This window comes from Monodelphis domestica, chromosome 3 (genome assembly GCF_027887165.1).
Source record: "Monodelphis domestica isolate mMonDom1 chromosome 3, mMonDom1.pri, whole genome shotgun sequence".
In the NCBI taxonomy this organism is placed as follows: domain Eukaryota; kingdom Metazoa; phylum Chordata; class Mammalia; order Didelphimorphia; family Didelphidae; genus Monodelphis; species Monodelphis domestica.
In genome coordinates, this window is record NC_077229.1 from 67234025 (window position 1) to 67248936 (window position 14912).

At 40.9% G+C, this 14912-nt stretch overlaps 1 protein-coding gene across 1 annotated transcript in view; it reads right to left on the reverse strand.

Moving 5' to 3' along the window:
* The window catches only part of LOC130458061 (mucin-16-like), a 126235-nt gene that overhangs the window by 51845 nt on the left and 59478 nt on the right, over positions 1-14912 (reverse strand). Inside the window, exons 8-15 of the mRNA XM_056820970.1 lie at positions 12580-12707; positions 12419-12465; positions 10733-10905; positions 9974-10006; positions 4495-5166; positions 1740-1867; positions 1553-1620; positions 275-444 (exon numbers count right to left, since the gene is read on the reverse strand). Of these exons, the coding sequence (XP_056676948.1) occupies positions 275-444; positions 1553-1620; positions 1740-1867; positions 4495-5166; positions 9974-10006; positions 10733-10905; positions 12419-12465; positions 12580-12707 (1419 nt within the window). The remainder of the gene's footprint in view (positions 1-274; positions 445-1552; positions 1621-1739; positions 1868-4494; positions 5167-9973; positions 10007-10732; positions 10906-12418; positions 12466-12579; positions 12708-14912) is intronic.

Sequence of the window (14912 nt, forward strand, 5' to 3'; positions counted from 1 at the left end):
ATGGTGCTTCAACTTTCAAGAAGAAGGGATTTATGGCATACTTCTTGGTTCAAGGAGCATAAGAACAAACCAGCCTCTTCTGATCTTTAGAAGTGAGCTCCCTAGGTCTTCCTAGTTTGGCACCACTTTGTGGGCCAGTGCCCAGGAGTGACATAGTGAAACCAAGTAAACAAAGGAGGCTCAAAAGGAGAGAATTTGGGGCAGATTAGCTTGTTTTCTGGAACAGGCACCACCCAGAGAAAGAGAAGTACATTTCCCAAATCAAGATATTTACCATCCACAAAGAGGCTGTCCCTCTCTATAAGCACATGTTTTAGCCTTCTTCTTTGAATCTGTTCAGTTAGCTCCCAGTAAACCTTCTCTTTGTTCAGGACAGGGTTGGAGGAATCTTCCTGAAAAGTACACAGGACATCCACTCCTGTTGCTGTCCCATTCTTCAGAGACCTGGAAATTGATGTTTCAGACAGGAGGTGTCAAACATACAAGAGGTGTCAAACATAGCCCTTCCTGAGGGTCATATGAACCAGATTAAAGTGTCAGTCCTGATTAAAGTGTAATTCCAATCTGATTTTAATGTGTTAGTTTACTAATATAAAAGGTAATATATAAATATGTATGGTTTTCAGAGTCAAAATGCAGGCCTTAGGGACCCTGATGTATAATTTAATGGCCTCCTTTTGAGGTTGACACCATTGGTTTCGTTTCTGAAATTTAGTTATTCAGAGGACACTCTTGAGAGAAGTCAACAACTTTGAACAAATGTTTAAAGAGGATTGTAAATTTATAGTTGACAAGGACATTAGAAACCCCAAATTCAGCCCCTTTCTTTTATAGAGGAATGAAATTGAGGCTAAGGCAGGTTATGTGATTTGCACAAGGTCACAAAGTGGTATGTGTCTAAGAGAGAATTTGAACGGTGTTCTTCCTGAATCCATGCTTAGCACTTTATTCACCAAACTGGAGTTGGCAGTGCTCTGTATATTTACTTATTTTTATGTTTACAAGTATGTATGGGGTCTGATTATCTTCAGTAGTTTCCTTAGAGTAGTAGAAAGAACTTGGACTTAAAGTCAAAGGGCCTGTGTTCAAATTTGGAATTGGACAATTATCTTTGACATTATAAAAGTTATTGAACTATCCTTGGTTCTTCATTTTTCATCTGTAAATGAAGGGAATGGTCTAGATGACCTCTACTGCCCCTTCCAACTTTTAAAATATAATCCTCCGATTCTAGAGAAAAGCAATGCTGATATGTGTTTGAATCAATCAATTTCTACCCACTCACTTGGTGCCTGCCATGTTATTCCTTCTCACATGGAGTTTTAAATTTGGAAGACTTATGTGGAAAGAAGTTTTTCTTCACCACATAAAGGATAGGAGGATGCCTGGAATGTTTCTAATGGCTTGCTGGTTGGGGAATTTTATCCATTACATCGTGGGAAAGAAGGAATTGCTATTGGGAAGGAGAAGCAGCAGCAGCCTGGACAAAATCTAAGTCAAATGGGAAAGCGTGGTCTTTGCTATTTGAGTGGACATCTTGCAGGATTCTCACCTCAGCAAGTTCACACTGCATGCAGAATAGTGAGAGCCAAGGTTGCTCATTCCAAATAAGAACTTCAGCTGAAAACAAAAGGGGAGAAAGGAACTTCTGAGAACCTGACTAGACCAAGCCTGGATAATCAGGGCTAAGGAAGGCAGCATGGGGGAGAGAAGGTAGGGGAAGGGGAATGGAGTCTCACCAGAACTTGCAGGACATTCTCAGCAGCCTTAAATGTGTTGGAGCCCCTTTCACCCATGTCTGGTGTATAAAACATGTTGGTGATGGTAAAGTTGAGGGTGAATGTCTTGGAGTAGGAGCTCCCTGCTGCTGTACAGAAGGAAAGATATCACATTGTCTGAGCCTTACAAATGTTATTCAAATGAGAGGAAATGCTTTGTAAACCTTCAAGTTCTATCTAAATGTCAGTTATGATGACCATTATCATCATCATGACTCCAGGGGGCACTCTTCTAGTCCTTCCTCAGTTGGAAACTCAGCAGAATGAACCCACTAATGAAAACCTGAACACATCTCTAGCCATACACACCATTTCTGGAAGTATTAAAATTGTGCCTTTGTAGTCAGAATACCTGGGTTGAAATCATGGCCCTGCCACATCCTATGTTTTTGCCTTAGTTTTCTCACAAGTAAAATTAGGAGGTTGAATCCAGTTTCAAAGTTAAGAACTGATTACATGACAAAAATTGCTGGGAATAATGCAAATTAGTCTGGCAGAAATTAGGGATGGCCCAATGTCTTGTATGACATGACAAAGTAAACTCCAAATGAGTACATGAGTTAGATACAAAAGGTGATATAAAACAAACGAGAGTGATGAGGAAAATTGTATCTTTCATGGTAATGGACAAGGGGACAGTTTATGATCACATGAGGGAAAGATAGGAGAGCAAGATAAAAATGGACACTGTTGTTAACTTATGACAAAATAGTTTTTCCCCAAAAACAAAACCAATGTAGGCAAAATGAGAAGGGATTCGGGTAATTGGAGGGAAAAATCTTTGCTTCAAATTCTTTTGATGAGAGACTCATTTCCAATATCCAATGAATCAGATTTATGAGAGTAACGGTAAAGGACATAGCCAAAGTTGGTGGAGAAGATAGAGATTCCTCATCTAATCTCTACCAAATTCCTCTCCAAAACCCAACATAATGCCTTCAAAATGAATTCTGGAGAAGTATAACACAGACAAAAGACAAAGAAGTCATTTTCTAGCAGAAACCCACTTTGAAGATCAGCAGGACAGATGATGTGTACAGGGGTCGAGGTGGAAGTAGACAACAATGCACCAGGGCATGTCCCATTAAGCTAGCAGCCTTCTCCATCATTAAGTGTTCATTTTCTGCCCAGTGTAATCCTAAATACTGAGGATATGGATAAAAGTTTTAAAAAACATTCACTGCCCTTGGAGAGGTCACAGAAGGCACCCGCTGAAGTGGAAAGAGCCTTAGCCATTTAATGTGAAGCACTAGGGCTGAACTGTCTTTTAGCCCCTGAAGTAGAGCATAACAGATTAGAAAAGACAATGACTCTGGAATCAGAGGTCCTGGGTTCAAATATCACTTCTGATGCTTTCTACATTTGTGGCCTGGGACATCTTATATAACTTCTCTGGGCCTCAGTTTTCCCAAATGCAAAATGAAGGGGTTCAGCTAAGTGGCCTTTTAGGGCCCCTTCCAGTCCTATCCAATCATGCTGACACAAACATTTTAAGTTTTCTGGGCCTCAGTTCCCACCTCTGTAAAACAAGAGGCTATACGTAATCCCAGACACTTCTAAGGTTCCTTCCAACTAATTATATGAAAGGTCATAGCATTGGGAAACTCACTCCGCATTCTGCAATTCCTATTCTCAAGGCTGGGCATAGAAAGGCATCAGAGGCACAGAGGAGTTCCTACCTGTAGTGCTAGAGGAAGGTGATGGAGTCAGAGATGGTGCTAAAAAAATGGGGGAACAGACAGAAAAACCACAGCAAACTATGAATGAAAACTCTTGACCACATGCATACAGGAATACTACAGGGAAGGGTACAGTCTATGGGATATAGAGGTGATGTGGTTGTCACATGATCTCTTCAGATCAGCCACTGAATCATCTGGTCAGAGGGGGAGGGAAATCCATCCTGACCTCTGGGGGGAGCTGTTCATTTTTGCATCGTCAGCCCCTCAGTCTTGCACTAGGCAGACTTATCATGAAAGCTTGGGTCGTCTAGCCATCTACTACTTTGCAACTCTGGGCCCATTATTGAGTCCACCATTCCACTGGCATAGAACTTCCTCTTCCCACACCATGTCTGCTTAAAGAGTATTCACTGTAGTCCAGTAGAAAGAATTTTAGACAAAAGTCAAAAGACCTACAACTTGAATCCTGGCTTGAACACCTTCTGAGTCTTTTTGGTAGGACCTCCAAATGGGTCTCTCTTAGTACTACCCTACTAATCTTGTAGGACTTATATGTGTTAGCTGTATACTAGGCATGCTAAATGTTAGCTATTATTCATCTGCCCAGGGCAGGTATGAATGAGTTGATAACTCTAGCCCTGGGCATGTTCTCAATCCTATCTACAAAGTACCAGGAGGTGTTTTGTCCACAACTGCCAAATGGGTGTGTAGTCACAATTCCAAACAAAGGCTTATCTTCTCCATCCTGCAAAAGCTCCATCCTTATTATCTGTCTTTCCTGATCAATCTTCCCCATATGGGTAGAAAATATCAGATCTAAGATTTGAACCCAGGTCCTCTGACATGAATGCCTGCTCTTACTACTGCATCACACACCCTTCATGAGTCATTAAGGGAAAAAGGACAAGGTTGACCTCCTCCTTGGACATGTCAGACTCAGAAACCATAACTGTGGTGACTGTTTTACTCTCTATTTTTCACTAAAATATAACCCCATGTTCCAGCAGGGAAGATAATGAAGGAACTATTCTTACCAGTGTGTGCAATAGTGGTCATGGTGGTCTGGGTGGATACTTTATCTGTGGGAATGAGTGGGACAGCTGAGCTGGTGGGCAAATCACTTGTGGACAGAACCACAGCCTCAGCTCCTCTGCTGATGTCCATTGTGGTTGGAGTCTTGGTCAGGGCCAGCCATACCCTTGCAGTAGCCATGGCTGTGGTCTCTGAAGCAGATGTGTCCAGAGAGGTCTTTGGCTTTCGTTCTTCTCTACTGACACGGCAAAGAGTTGTGGCTGATTGTAGGCTGATTGTAGAGCACATTGTAGACTGTGCTGGGGGCACATTGGTGCAGGGAAAGACTGTGGTTGATGTTGTCGTGTCAAGACTAGTGAGGTGTGAAGGGACACCTATGGGGCTCCCTCCTCCTGTCCCAGCCCCAAGTGGGGTACAGATTTCGGCAATGAGCGTAGTTTCAGATGGGCTGGTCGCCACTCCAGACCAGGCAAATGGTGCTACCATGAGCTCTGGCAAGGCAGAGGAAGCAGGCACAGTGATTTTTTCCAAGTCAATAGCACAGGCAGTGGTCGGGGCTGCTGTTGTTGCCAGAACAGAGTGTGTTCTTACTGCAGGGCTGGAAATTGTAATGATTATGGTCTGTGATTCTCCAGCTGTGGTCATCATTCTGCCCTCGCTTGCTCTACTGGGCCCTGTGATCAGAAGGGTGGATAAGTGAGTTACAGCATGTTTTGGACTATGGCCCATTTTCCATTAGCCTCGCAATGAAAGGTTTCATCCTTGCCTTCTGTACTTCAGGAATGAGGGCGGAATCAGTCCAATTTACTCTTAATTGATATATCCTTCTAAGGAAGAAGTCTTATTTTGCTTGTGACTTTCCTCCCCAACTAGACCCTCCCTTCTATCATTTTGAAGTCTCTCCATCTCTTTTGTCTATCTCCCCCCATTTCCCTGCTTTGTTGAATGCAAGTGCAAAATTCTGTGCAGGAGGAGCAAAAGAAGTTATATATGTGACTATGTATTTAACTGTCCTTTGTCCATTCATATAAGAATGACTTTCATGTGAGGTCTGCTCCTCCAGCTCCTTCCTCCATATTTGTATATTCTTCTTCAAGAGTACTCCAACTATTAGTTTTTTAAACCCTTACATTCCATCTAGGAGTCAATACTGCTTATTGCCTCCAAAGCAGAAGAGTGGTAAGGGCTAGGCAATGGGGGTTAAGTGACTTGCCCAGGGTCACACAGCTGGGAAGTGACTGAGGCCAGATTGGAAACTAGTACCTCCCTTCTCTAGGCCTGACTCTCTGAGCCACCCAGCTGCCCCCAAGAGTACTCCAATTATGAGAAATTCTAAGTTCTACCTACTTATTCCCTATTTAATCACCAACATATTCCTTTTCCCCCCTCCCTTTTCTCAAGCAACAGGAAAGTGGAAGGGTTTAAACAGTTATAAAGTTGTTAAATTTTCATGGGGGAGAAAAGAATCCTTCAAAACCCTAATTCTTTGAAGGCTCAATGAAGTTTAATGCATATTGTATGCAAAAGGAATACAAAGAAACTGGATTTAGCATTCAAGGCCCAATGTAATTCAATTTAGTTCAATACACATTAATTAAGACATTGTGCTAAACTTCAGAAAGTCTGAATCTAATCTACCTTATCTCATATAACTCTCTTCCATATACTTTCTGATAACTGGATTCCTATTCACACTTCATAACTATCCAGATTTTTCTTGTCTCTGTGTCTTTTCTCACACTATTTTCTATTCATGGAATGACTCATTTCCACCCTCCACTATGAAATGATTATGTTCAACCCATTTTTTAAAATCTCTGTTTTAATGCCATCTCCTCTGTGAAGTCATTCTTGCTGTTTTCTCAACAATTTGGAATTGATTCCAGAGATTAATTTAAATGCAAATTCTATCAGATACTCAAAGAAAAAACAATGCCAATATTACATGAGCAATATCAAAAATAAGTAATCCTATTAAAATTATTGCTATTACATAGTCTTCATACCTACACCAGGGAAAGACAAAGGAATGAAAAGAAAATTTAAGACTACCCTATCCCTAATGAATACAAATGCAACATTATTGAGTGAAACATTACCAAAAGAAAACAACATACATTCAAATGTTTCAAAGAGTTTCCAGGGGGCAGCTGGGTGGCTCAGTGAATTCAGAGACAGACCTAGAGATAGGAGGTCCTACATTCAAATCTGGCCTCAGACACTTCCCAGCTGTGTGACCCTAGGCAAGTCACTTGACCCCCATTGCCTAGCCCTTACCACTCTTCTGCCTTGGAGTCAACACAGTATTGACTCCAAGGCAGAAGGTGAGGGTTTTAAAAAAATAAAAAATTTAAAAAAAGAGTTTCCACTGATACTGGAATATATTAAGTCTAGGAATGGGAGGTTGGTTCAAGAAAACTATAAAACTATAAAAATAATACCACAGATTAACAACAAAAATAAAAATCTTATAACAATATATGCACTAAACACTTTCACAGAAAATGGCATATATTTAACAAACATGTAATATCCTAAGGAGGAATAGATGTTTCCTTGATATGGTAAAGAGTATTTAGCTAAGACCAAGAACCAACAATATAGAGAGAGAGGAGAAACTTTAAAGGTCTGTCCAATGAAATTAGGGGTAAAATAAGGACATCTATTACCACCATTAATGTTAGAAATAATTCCAGAAATGCTTGCAAGACACAGTTCACACCATGTCTGGCATATAGTAGGTACTTAATTAATGTTTGTTGATTTATTTTTTGATTGATGAAACCAAGGTCAGAGTGAAGAACCAGCTCCTATTCCCTTCCCTGACACCCTGGCCCCTAGACTCCCTTCAGGCAAGTCACCAAAACCTGTATTCCCCTTCCCTGACCCCCTAGAGCCCCTGTAGTCAAGTTACTGAAGAACCAGTGACTATACCCTGGAATGTGCTAGGAACTGATAAGGACCCCAGCCCCAGGAGTTCCTGTTCACTCCCCCTAGCCCAGGAATTCCTCTGCACTCTCTCTACTACAAAAGTGTATAATAAGCCTGCAAGTCCCAGACTCGGGGCCAGCCATTTTTAGTGTTGAGCCCCAAGCTGCAGTTTGGTTAATAAAACTGCCTTCTGTGTGTTATGTTGTTGGTTATCATTTAATGTAAACCTCAAAATTTCTCAGACTTATGAATGTTAGGGGTTTCCCCCATTGGGGAATCTTCTACTTTAAAAAATTCCCTAGCAGATAGTGAGAATTCTACTTGAATGTGAGGGCTCCTTGCTTTGGGAATATCCCTACTCCACCCTACTTAGGACTGCTTTAGGACAGAGAGCTCCTTGAGAACAATGAAAACTACTTTGATCCATGCTTATGGAAGGGACAGGAAGTTCTTTGAGTCATGACTGTTTTAGAATTGATACAATGGGATACTAAGTACCTATAAAGGTGGGGCAACTTGTAAACTACTTAAACCTAAAAGGGTGATAACTTATTCAGAGGTTTTTTCTAATGAAATTTGTCGACACAGCAGCATTTTTTTCCTGACTTACTAAAGAGATTAAAACTACTCAGCTGTGAATTCAAAATGGGCGGTCCTTTAGAAACATCTACAGTGATTGGTAGATGTAAGGACTTAGGGGAGGTGGCATAGGAGATTTTGCCCGTAAAAATAAGAGCTCAGAGAAGAGCTGGATCTGATTCTGAGGGAGCTCATTTTGAGAAGACTCATTCTGAGGACCTCGATTTCTGACTCTCATTCTGAAGGAGAGCTCCTTGAGGAGCTCCTCTGAGGGGCTCTGTCCCTCTGCGGTAGGAGCTCTGGAGGCTCTTGGGAGAGGCCCTTTGAAACAATCTCTGGCTGGAAGACTCTTTGAGGAAGGACGCTGGCCTGGTGTCATTAGAATTCCTTACTTAGACAGATCTTATGGTGAGTTATAAAAAACTGACTCATTTCTCTTTTAAGACTCAGGTCTAGGCCATATTGGCTTGAGGCTCTTCATACTTATTCCTTTCTTACTCTCTCTCTCTTTCTTTGATTACTCATTCTATTGTTAATTAAAATCTCTATAAAACCCAATTGACTTGGGTATTTGAATAATTGGGAATATTTCCGTGGCGACCACCTTATATTTGGTTTTAAACCCAAGACACTGTAGTGAAACATATTTCTGTGGTCAAATTTACTCACCCTCTCTTATATCTATCACAATTTATATCTTCCACTATTTTAATCACTATAGTTTAAGACCTCAACCATTTCAAATCTCACATTAATCTTTGGAATCATAACTGGGTACTTCAAGAGCAGCCCTGGATCAATCTGCTAATTTCATGGGTCTCCCAACAGAACATTTGGGGTACAGGAGTCATGACTGGGAATGTACGCTTGAGTTTCCAGGACACTTATAATCAAGAAACAGCAAATGAACACTAAGGTAATTATTAAATCTGCCATTTGTCCAGGCTGGGCTAACATGGGATACAGTCCTTCTGACAGACTTTGAAGAACTTGAAAAATTCTAATTTCAATTGACAAATATTTAGTAGCTTTTGGTTCTGTGCTAGACAGTGTACTGGGCCCTCAACATACAAAAAAAATAAAAGAAATGAAAATGAGGTCTTGCCCTCAAGGATCTTACATTCTATGAGAAGACAGAGCACCTAAGAGGAAAAATATATACATGGTTATTCTAACATCTAAGAAGGACCAGGGAAAGCTCACTGTAAGAGGTGCCACATGAACTGGGTCTTGAAGGAAGCTGAGGATTCTACAAGGCAGAGGAGGAGGGGAAGTGGGAATGTTTTTCAGGAATTTTGGAAATGCCATGCAAAGACACCAACTTAGAAGATAGAATGTCAAATTTAGGGAAAATAAGGAGGATGATGTATCTGTATTCTGGCTTTGTAGAAATATGCAAGAAAAAACAATTACCCCATGCAATGGTGGAAAAGGGAATACCCATAGGTGGTTTTTAGATACTCTAGCCCAAGAATTCACTCTCAGCAGCAGCCTGCCTGGCCTTCCTGCTCTGCCAGTCAGTAGACTACTACCCCTCCCTTTCCTCTCTCTACCTATCCAGTGCTCTTATCTAATGGAAATGAAATATTTGAGGAATAGAAGTAGAGATCCAGATGGTTCCTACTGTTGGTTTGGAGAATGATGATGGAACAAGAGAGGTGATTGGAGAAAATGTGGTTACTGAAGTAACTGAGAATAAAATCATCATGAATTAAAGTCATCCATCATGAAGGAAATTGAAGGGTAGGGAAAACTGCTAGGTTCTCTGAGGTACTGTAGAAATAAATCTCTTTTGCTTGTTAGCCTGAATTTTGTACTCAGTCCTGAGCCATGAATATAGAAGGAAGAGAGAAAGTTTCTTCCCTGACTAATTTCATTCCCTTGTGCTTTTTCCCTCCTTCCCAAAGTCCAAGGTGAAATGGGTGATCGTTTTCCTTCTATTTAGGGAGAAATAAAAAAATGAATACTTACTGCTTATGGTCCCAGAATGTTTATCATTATAACCTGTGGAGAAAAGAGACAGACAGACAGACAGACAGACAGACAGACAGACAGAGACAGAGAAAGAAATAGGAGAAGCAATTGATGAGGAGTTTGGGGGAGCACTGGGGCATCACTAGGAGTAGACGGTGCCTAGACTCAGCACCAGGTCTTACTTCATGATCTCTCTATTTTAGTTTAGTCTTATCCTACATTTCAAGTCATTAAAACTGACAGGAAGAGTAGAAACTACAGAAATCAAATTGGCTCTGTAGAGGGGTGATGGTCTTTACCCTATTTTGTGTCACATACTCCTTGGGAAGTCTGGCAAAGACTATGGATCCTTTCTCAGAATCACATTCCAAATATATAAAACAAAAATGATACAAAGGAAACCCATTCTATATTAAGATTATCTAATTGTTTTTAAATAACTTCATGGACTGGCAGGGATGAGGTGAATGGATAGAAAGCCAAGACTGGAGATGAGAGGTCTTAGGTTCAAACCTGGTTTGATACTTCCCAGTGGTGTGACTTTAGGCAAATCACATAACCCCAGTTGCCTAGCACTTACTGCTCTTCTGCTTTAAAATGAAATCCAAGACAGAAGGTAATTGTTTAAATGAGTCCCTGGAACCCAGGTTGTGAATTTCTACATCACAGAAAGTGTAAATTTGGCCAATTGACCATTTCTTGAGAAGGGAAGGAGTCAGGGAAATAGAAATGCATGTCTAAAATGAGGCTGCTCACCAATGAGGAAGAGGCTGTCGCTGTTCAGGGTGTAGGGGCCGAGCCTGATGATGCCATAGGTCTGGTTGCTCAGCTCCAAGTAAACCTTCACGTGGTACAGGACAGGCCTGCTGGGGTCTTTATAATGGGCACACACAACATCCACTCCAGTGGCTTCCCCATCCTTCACAGGCCTAGGGGAAGACATTGATAGGGAGCCTGAAAACTCCTGGGAAGGATGCTTTTAGACAAGATCGAGTTAGTTACTCCAAGAATGAGTTATCAGTGCTTCCAGTAAACTCTTTTCTTTCCATAACTGTATGTTCTATGTACTAATGCTGTTTCCTTGGGAGAGTCAGTATTGTAATGTTCCAACATTGTTTTGGAACAGAGTAAGAGGAAAAGAGATTCTTCATGTCTGGGAAAAGACCAAGTAGGTGTTGGGGAAGTGGAGAGAATTAGGCAGTGTTTTATAATACTTTAAAGATAATAAAGGAAATGGCACAGTAGATGGTATGCTGGAATCTGGAATACTGAGGTTCTTCTTGTATGGTTTAGTGGGCAGAGTTGGACTTGGAATCAAGAGGTTGGTGTTTAAATCCATCTCACTAGATTCATTAGTGATGGTTCCACAAATATTTAATCTCTAGTCTTTAAAACAGGGATAAAATTAGAATCTGCCTCACAGGGTGGTTATTTAGGAAGAAATGAGATCATATGTGCATGCTTTGCAGACTTTAAAGCATTTTATATGATCTCCCAAAAGCTTTAATACCTTCAAATCACACTAAGACTTTGGGGATGCCTTGCATGAATGCCTTATTAATTGATTTGGGACTTACCCGGTCACCTAATGAAGTAAGGAATCAAAGTGTCTATTTTTATAGATGAGGAAATAAGCTCAGAGAAGTAAATGGCCTGCCCAATAGAATTAATAGCTACTATTAGGGTGGGATTTCAACCCAAACTCCCCTGACTCCAAGTCAAGACCTTACTCCACTTTATAAGAATGTTTACCAAAAATACCAGAAGAGGAAATGAATTTGAATTTCTACAATCAGGGCTTTAATTCTTGTTTCTGTCATATCTTTGGGCCTTCAGTTTTGTTTCCCTTAAGATGAAGAAGTTGAACTTGAGTTTCTGTCCAGCTCTATTGTATCTTTCATCTATAAAAGAAAGTGGGGGAGGGGTTGGCCTTGTTGGGCTCTCGGTTCTCTTCCAATAATCATCTCCAGCTTAAGGTCAAGCAGGGGCATCTAATGCTCCTCAAGGATCTGATAGTGTAGTGGATAGAGCACCAAGCCTGGAGTCAAAAAGACCCAGGTTCAAATCTGGTCTTAGACATTTACAACTTTGTGACCCTGGACCAACCCCTTAAGTTCTGTTTGACTCATTTTCTTCAACTGTCAAATGAGCATGTTGATAAAAGGGTATGATCTGTTCCACAGGGTTGTCAGGATCAAATGAGATCATGTTTGTAAAGTGCTTAGCACAATTCCTGATACATGGTAAATGCTCATTCCTTTCCTCTTCCCTTCCAAGATATGTAGTAACATGCATGGATCAATTCCTTGGGAATCCAGCTTAGGAGGTGAGGAAGCAAAAAAGGGCAGAACCAAGCCAGCCCCAGTGGAGATAAGCAGGGACTCTGGACCTTTGGGGTCCAGTCTTTCCAGGGGCTCTCACCTCAGTGAGGTCAGCACTCACCTAGTATAGCTAGAAGCCAGGCTACTGTTCTTGAACAAGCCTCTGAGCTGGAAGACAGAAGAGGGAAAGGGGTGAGTAAATAAATGCATAGAACAGAACAGGATCCCCATCCCTAAGGGCTGAGAAAGGCAACCTCTGACTAGATAGAGGGAGAGACTCACTAGGTGATGGAGGATTCTCTCTGTAGAGCTGAATTTCTCTGAGTATGGCTGTTCCATATCTTCTGTGTACAGAGTGTTGTTTATGGTGAAATTCATAGTAAAAGTTTCCAGTCTTGGTCTCCCACTTGCTATAAGGGAAGGATGAAAAAATCCACACATCTGATCTCTGGGCACACACCTTAACAAAGTAAACACCACTATCCCGTCCATGTCCTGGACCCAAACTTTAACTACTGTCCTTGACTCTTCCCTTTCTCTCACCCCTCTCTGTCAATTGCTTGCCTTGACTCAGTGATTCTATACTCATATCATCTCTCTCATCTGTCCCCTTCTCCCCACTTTATGTGGCTACCACTCTAATCCAACAACCAATACCTACTGTTGCTTGGACTCTTGTTACAACCTAACTGATCTACCAGCTTCCACACTCACCACCATTTCCCATCCACCTTCCACCCAGCTACTGAGATTAAATTGGTGCTGGACCACATTTTATTAATCTTAACTATTTAGCTACCATGCTACCTAAGTACCCCACCCTAATCCTCTTTCCCAGATCAGTGTCTAATACAGTCAGAAGCTAATCATTTGAAATGGAAAACAAAAAAAAAAAAAACAAGGACTGCCAAACTGTGAATAAAGAGTTTGGAGAAAACATTCTAGGGCCACATTTTCTAAAAGGCATTTGGAGTCCTTGATGAAAAATGCTATGCACAACAAAAAAGAAATTACTGGAGTCTGGTTGCAGAGCAAATAATGCCAGCTTCATTTCCTTCAAGTGTTTTTTATTCTGACAAGTTTCTTCTGTCATAGCATGAGCAATATGGAAATACGTATTACATGAAAACAGTTGTAGAACCTCTATGAGACTATTTAGTGCCTCCTGGAGGTGGGGAAAAGGAAAGAGAAAGAAAGTCTGAATGCTAAAATATCAGAAAACAATTGTCAAAAATTGTTTCTATACGGGTGGGTCCAATAAAGCAGAGTAGAACAGAGAAGCTCCAATCCAACATGAGAATCATCTCCAACTGATATCAAAATATCACCACAAAATGAATACAGGAGCCAAAGAACCAATAAGGAGACAGGACCAAAAAACTTCCAAGAAAAGCAAAACCTCAAAGGTAGGCAGAGAATATCTGGGACACTGGGGTGAGAGGATACCTCATTTGGCAAGATTATAGCAAGGAGTGAAGAGCAATTCAGAGGCAAGCTACACATCTCCACCTCACATCTGCTGTCCCAGGTTCAGAACCTAAGATCAAGCCAACATTCAGACCCTGATATCCTGCGTGGGGCAAACAGTGGTCCTAGCCAACTCATGCCCTTGAAATTTCAAACCTAATTAGTCTGGAGTCTCATCCCAGGGAAATATGGGCTGAAATGGGCTCAAAATTGTGTTGACCCAGAATGAAGCCAGGAGTACAAGTATATGCTTCAGTTTAGGGCATAGTTCACAGTTTTGAGGTGGCTGATCTTTTTGCCTAAAACTCAGGGAAATGCTCCATGACAGGGCAATCAAGGGTGTGCCTGATTGGATCAAGTACAAAATGAGACCAAACACTTGAGACTAAACCTAGGGCTAGAATTTGATCAGACTGCAAAAGCTTACACCTAAGCCTAAGGCAACCTATCATCATCTCAAGGGTCAATTGGATCAGCAGGGTGGAGGGGGCTCTCAGAGCTCTCAGCACATGAGCTATCACACCATCCTCCAAGAAATGAAATTGTCCAAAACCCAGAAAATAAACTGAGAATATCATGAAGGAAGGACTGAAGTTTAAGAGGGCACCTCAACTTCCCAAAAAATAGAGCCTATTTATAGATAGGGAAAATGAGAAAATCAGCAAAAAAGCACCCAACTCTAAAGAGTTTTTATAGAGACAAAGAGCAAGGTACAGACACAGAAGGGGACAGTGAAAGTAAAGCAAACATACCTAACATCCAAAGGAAAACAATGGATTGAGCACATTCTGGAAGAGCTCAAAAAAGACTTCCCAAAAACTTTAAAAAGCAAAGGAAATGTGGTAAAGAGAAATGAAAGCAATGCAAGAAAATATTTAAAAAGGAGACCCAAAAGTTGCTGAAGGAAAATCAGGCCATAAAGTTAGAATTCAGAAACTAGAAATGAATGATTTCATGAGAAATCAAGAAAAAATAAAGCAGAATCAAAGGAATAAAAAAAAAAGAAACAGGAAAACATGAAGCTTCTTATTGAAAAATCAAATGATTTAGAAAATTTATGAGGAGCTAAATCAATTATACAAAAAGTCAAGCCATTCTTCAATTGACAAATGGTCAAGAGATATGAATAGACAGATTTCAGATAAATA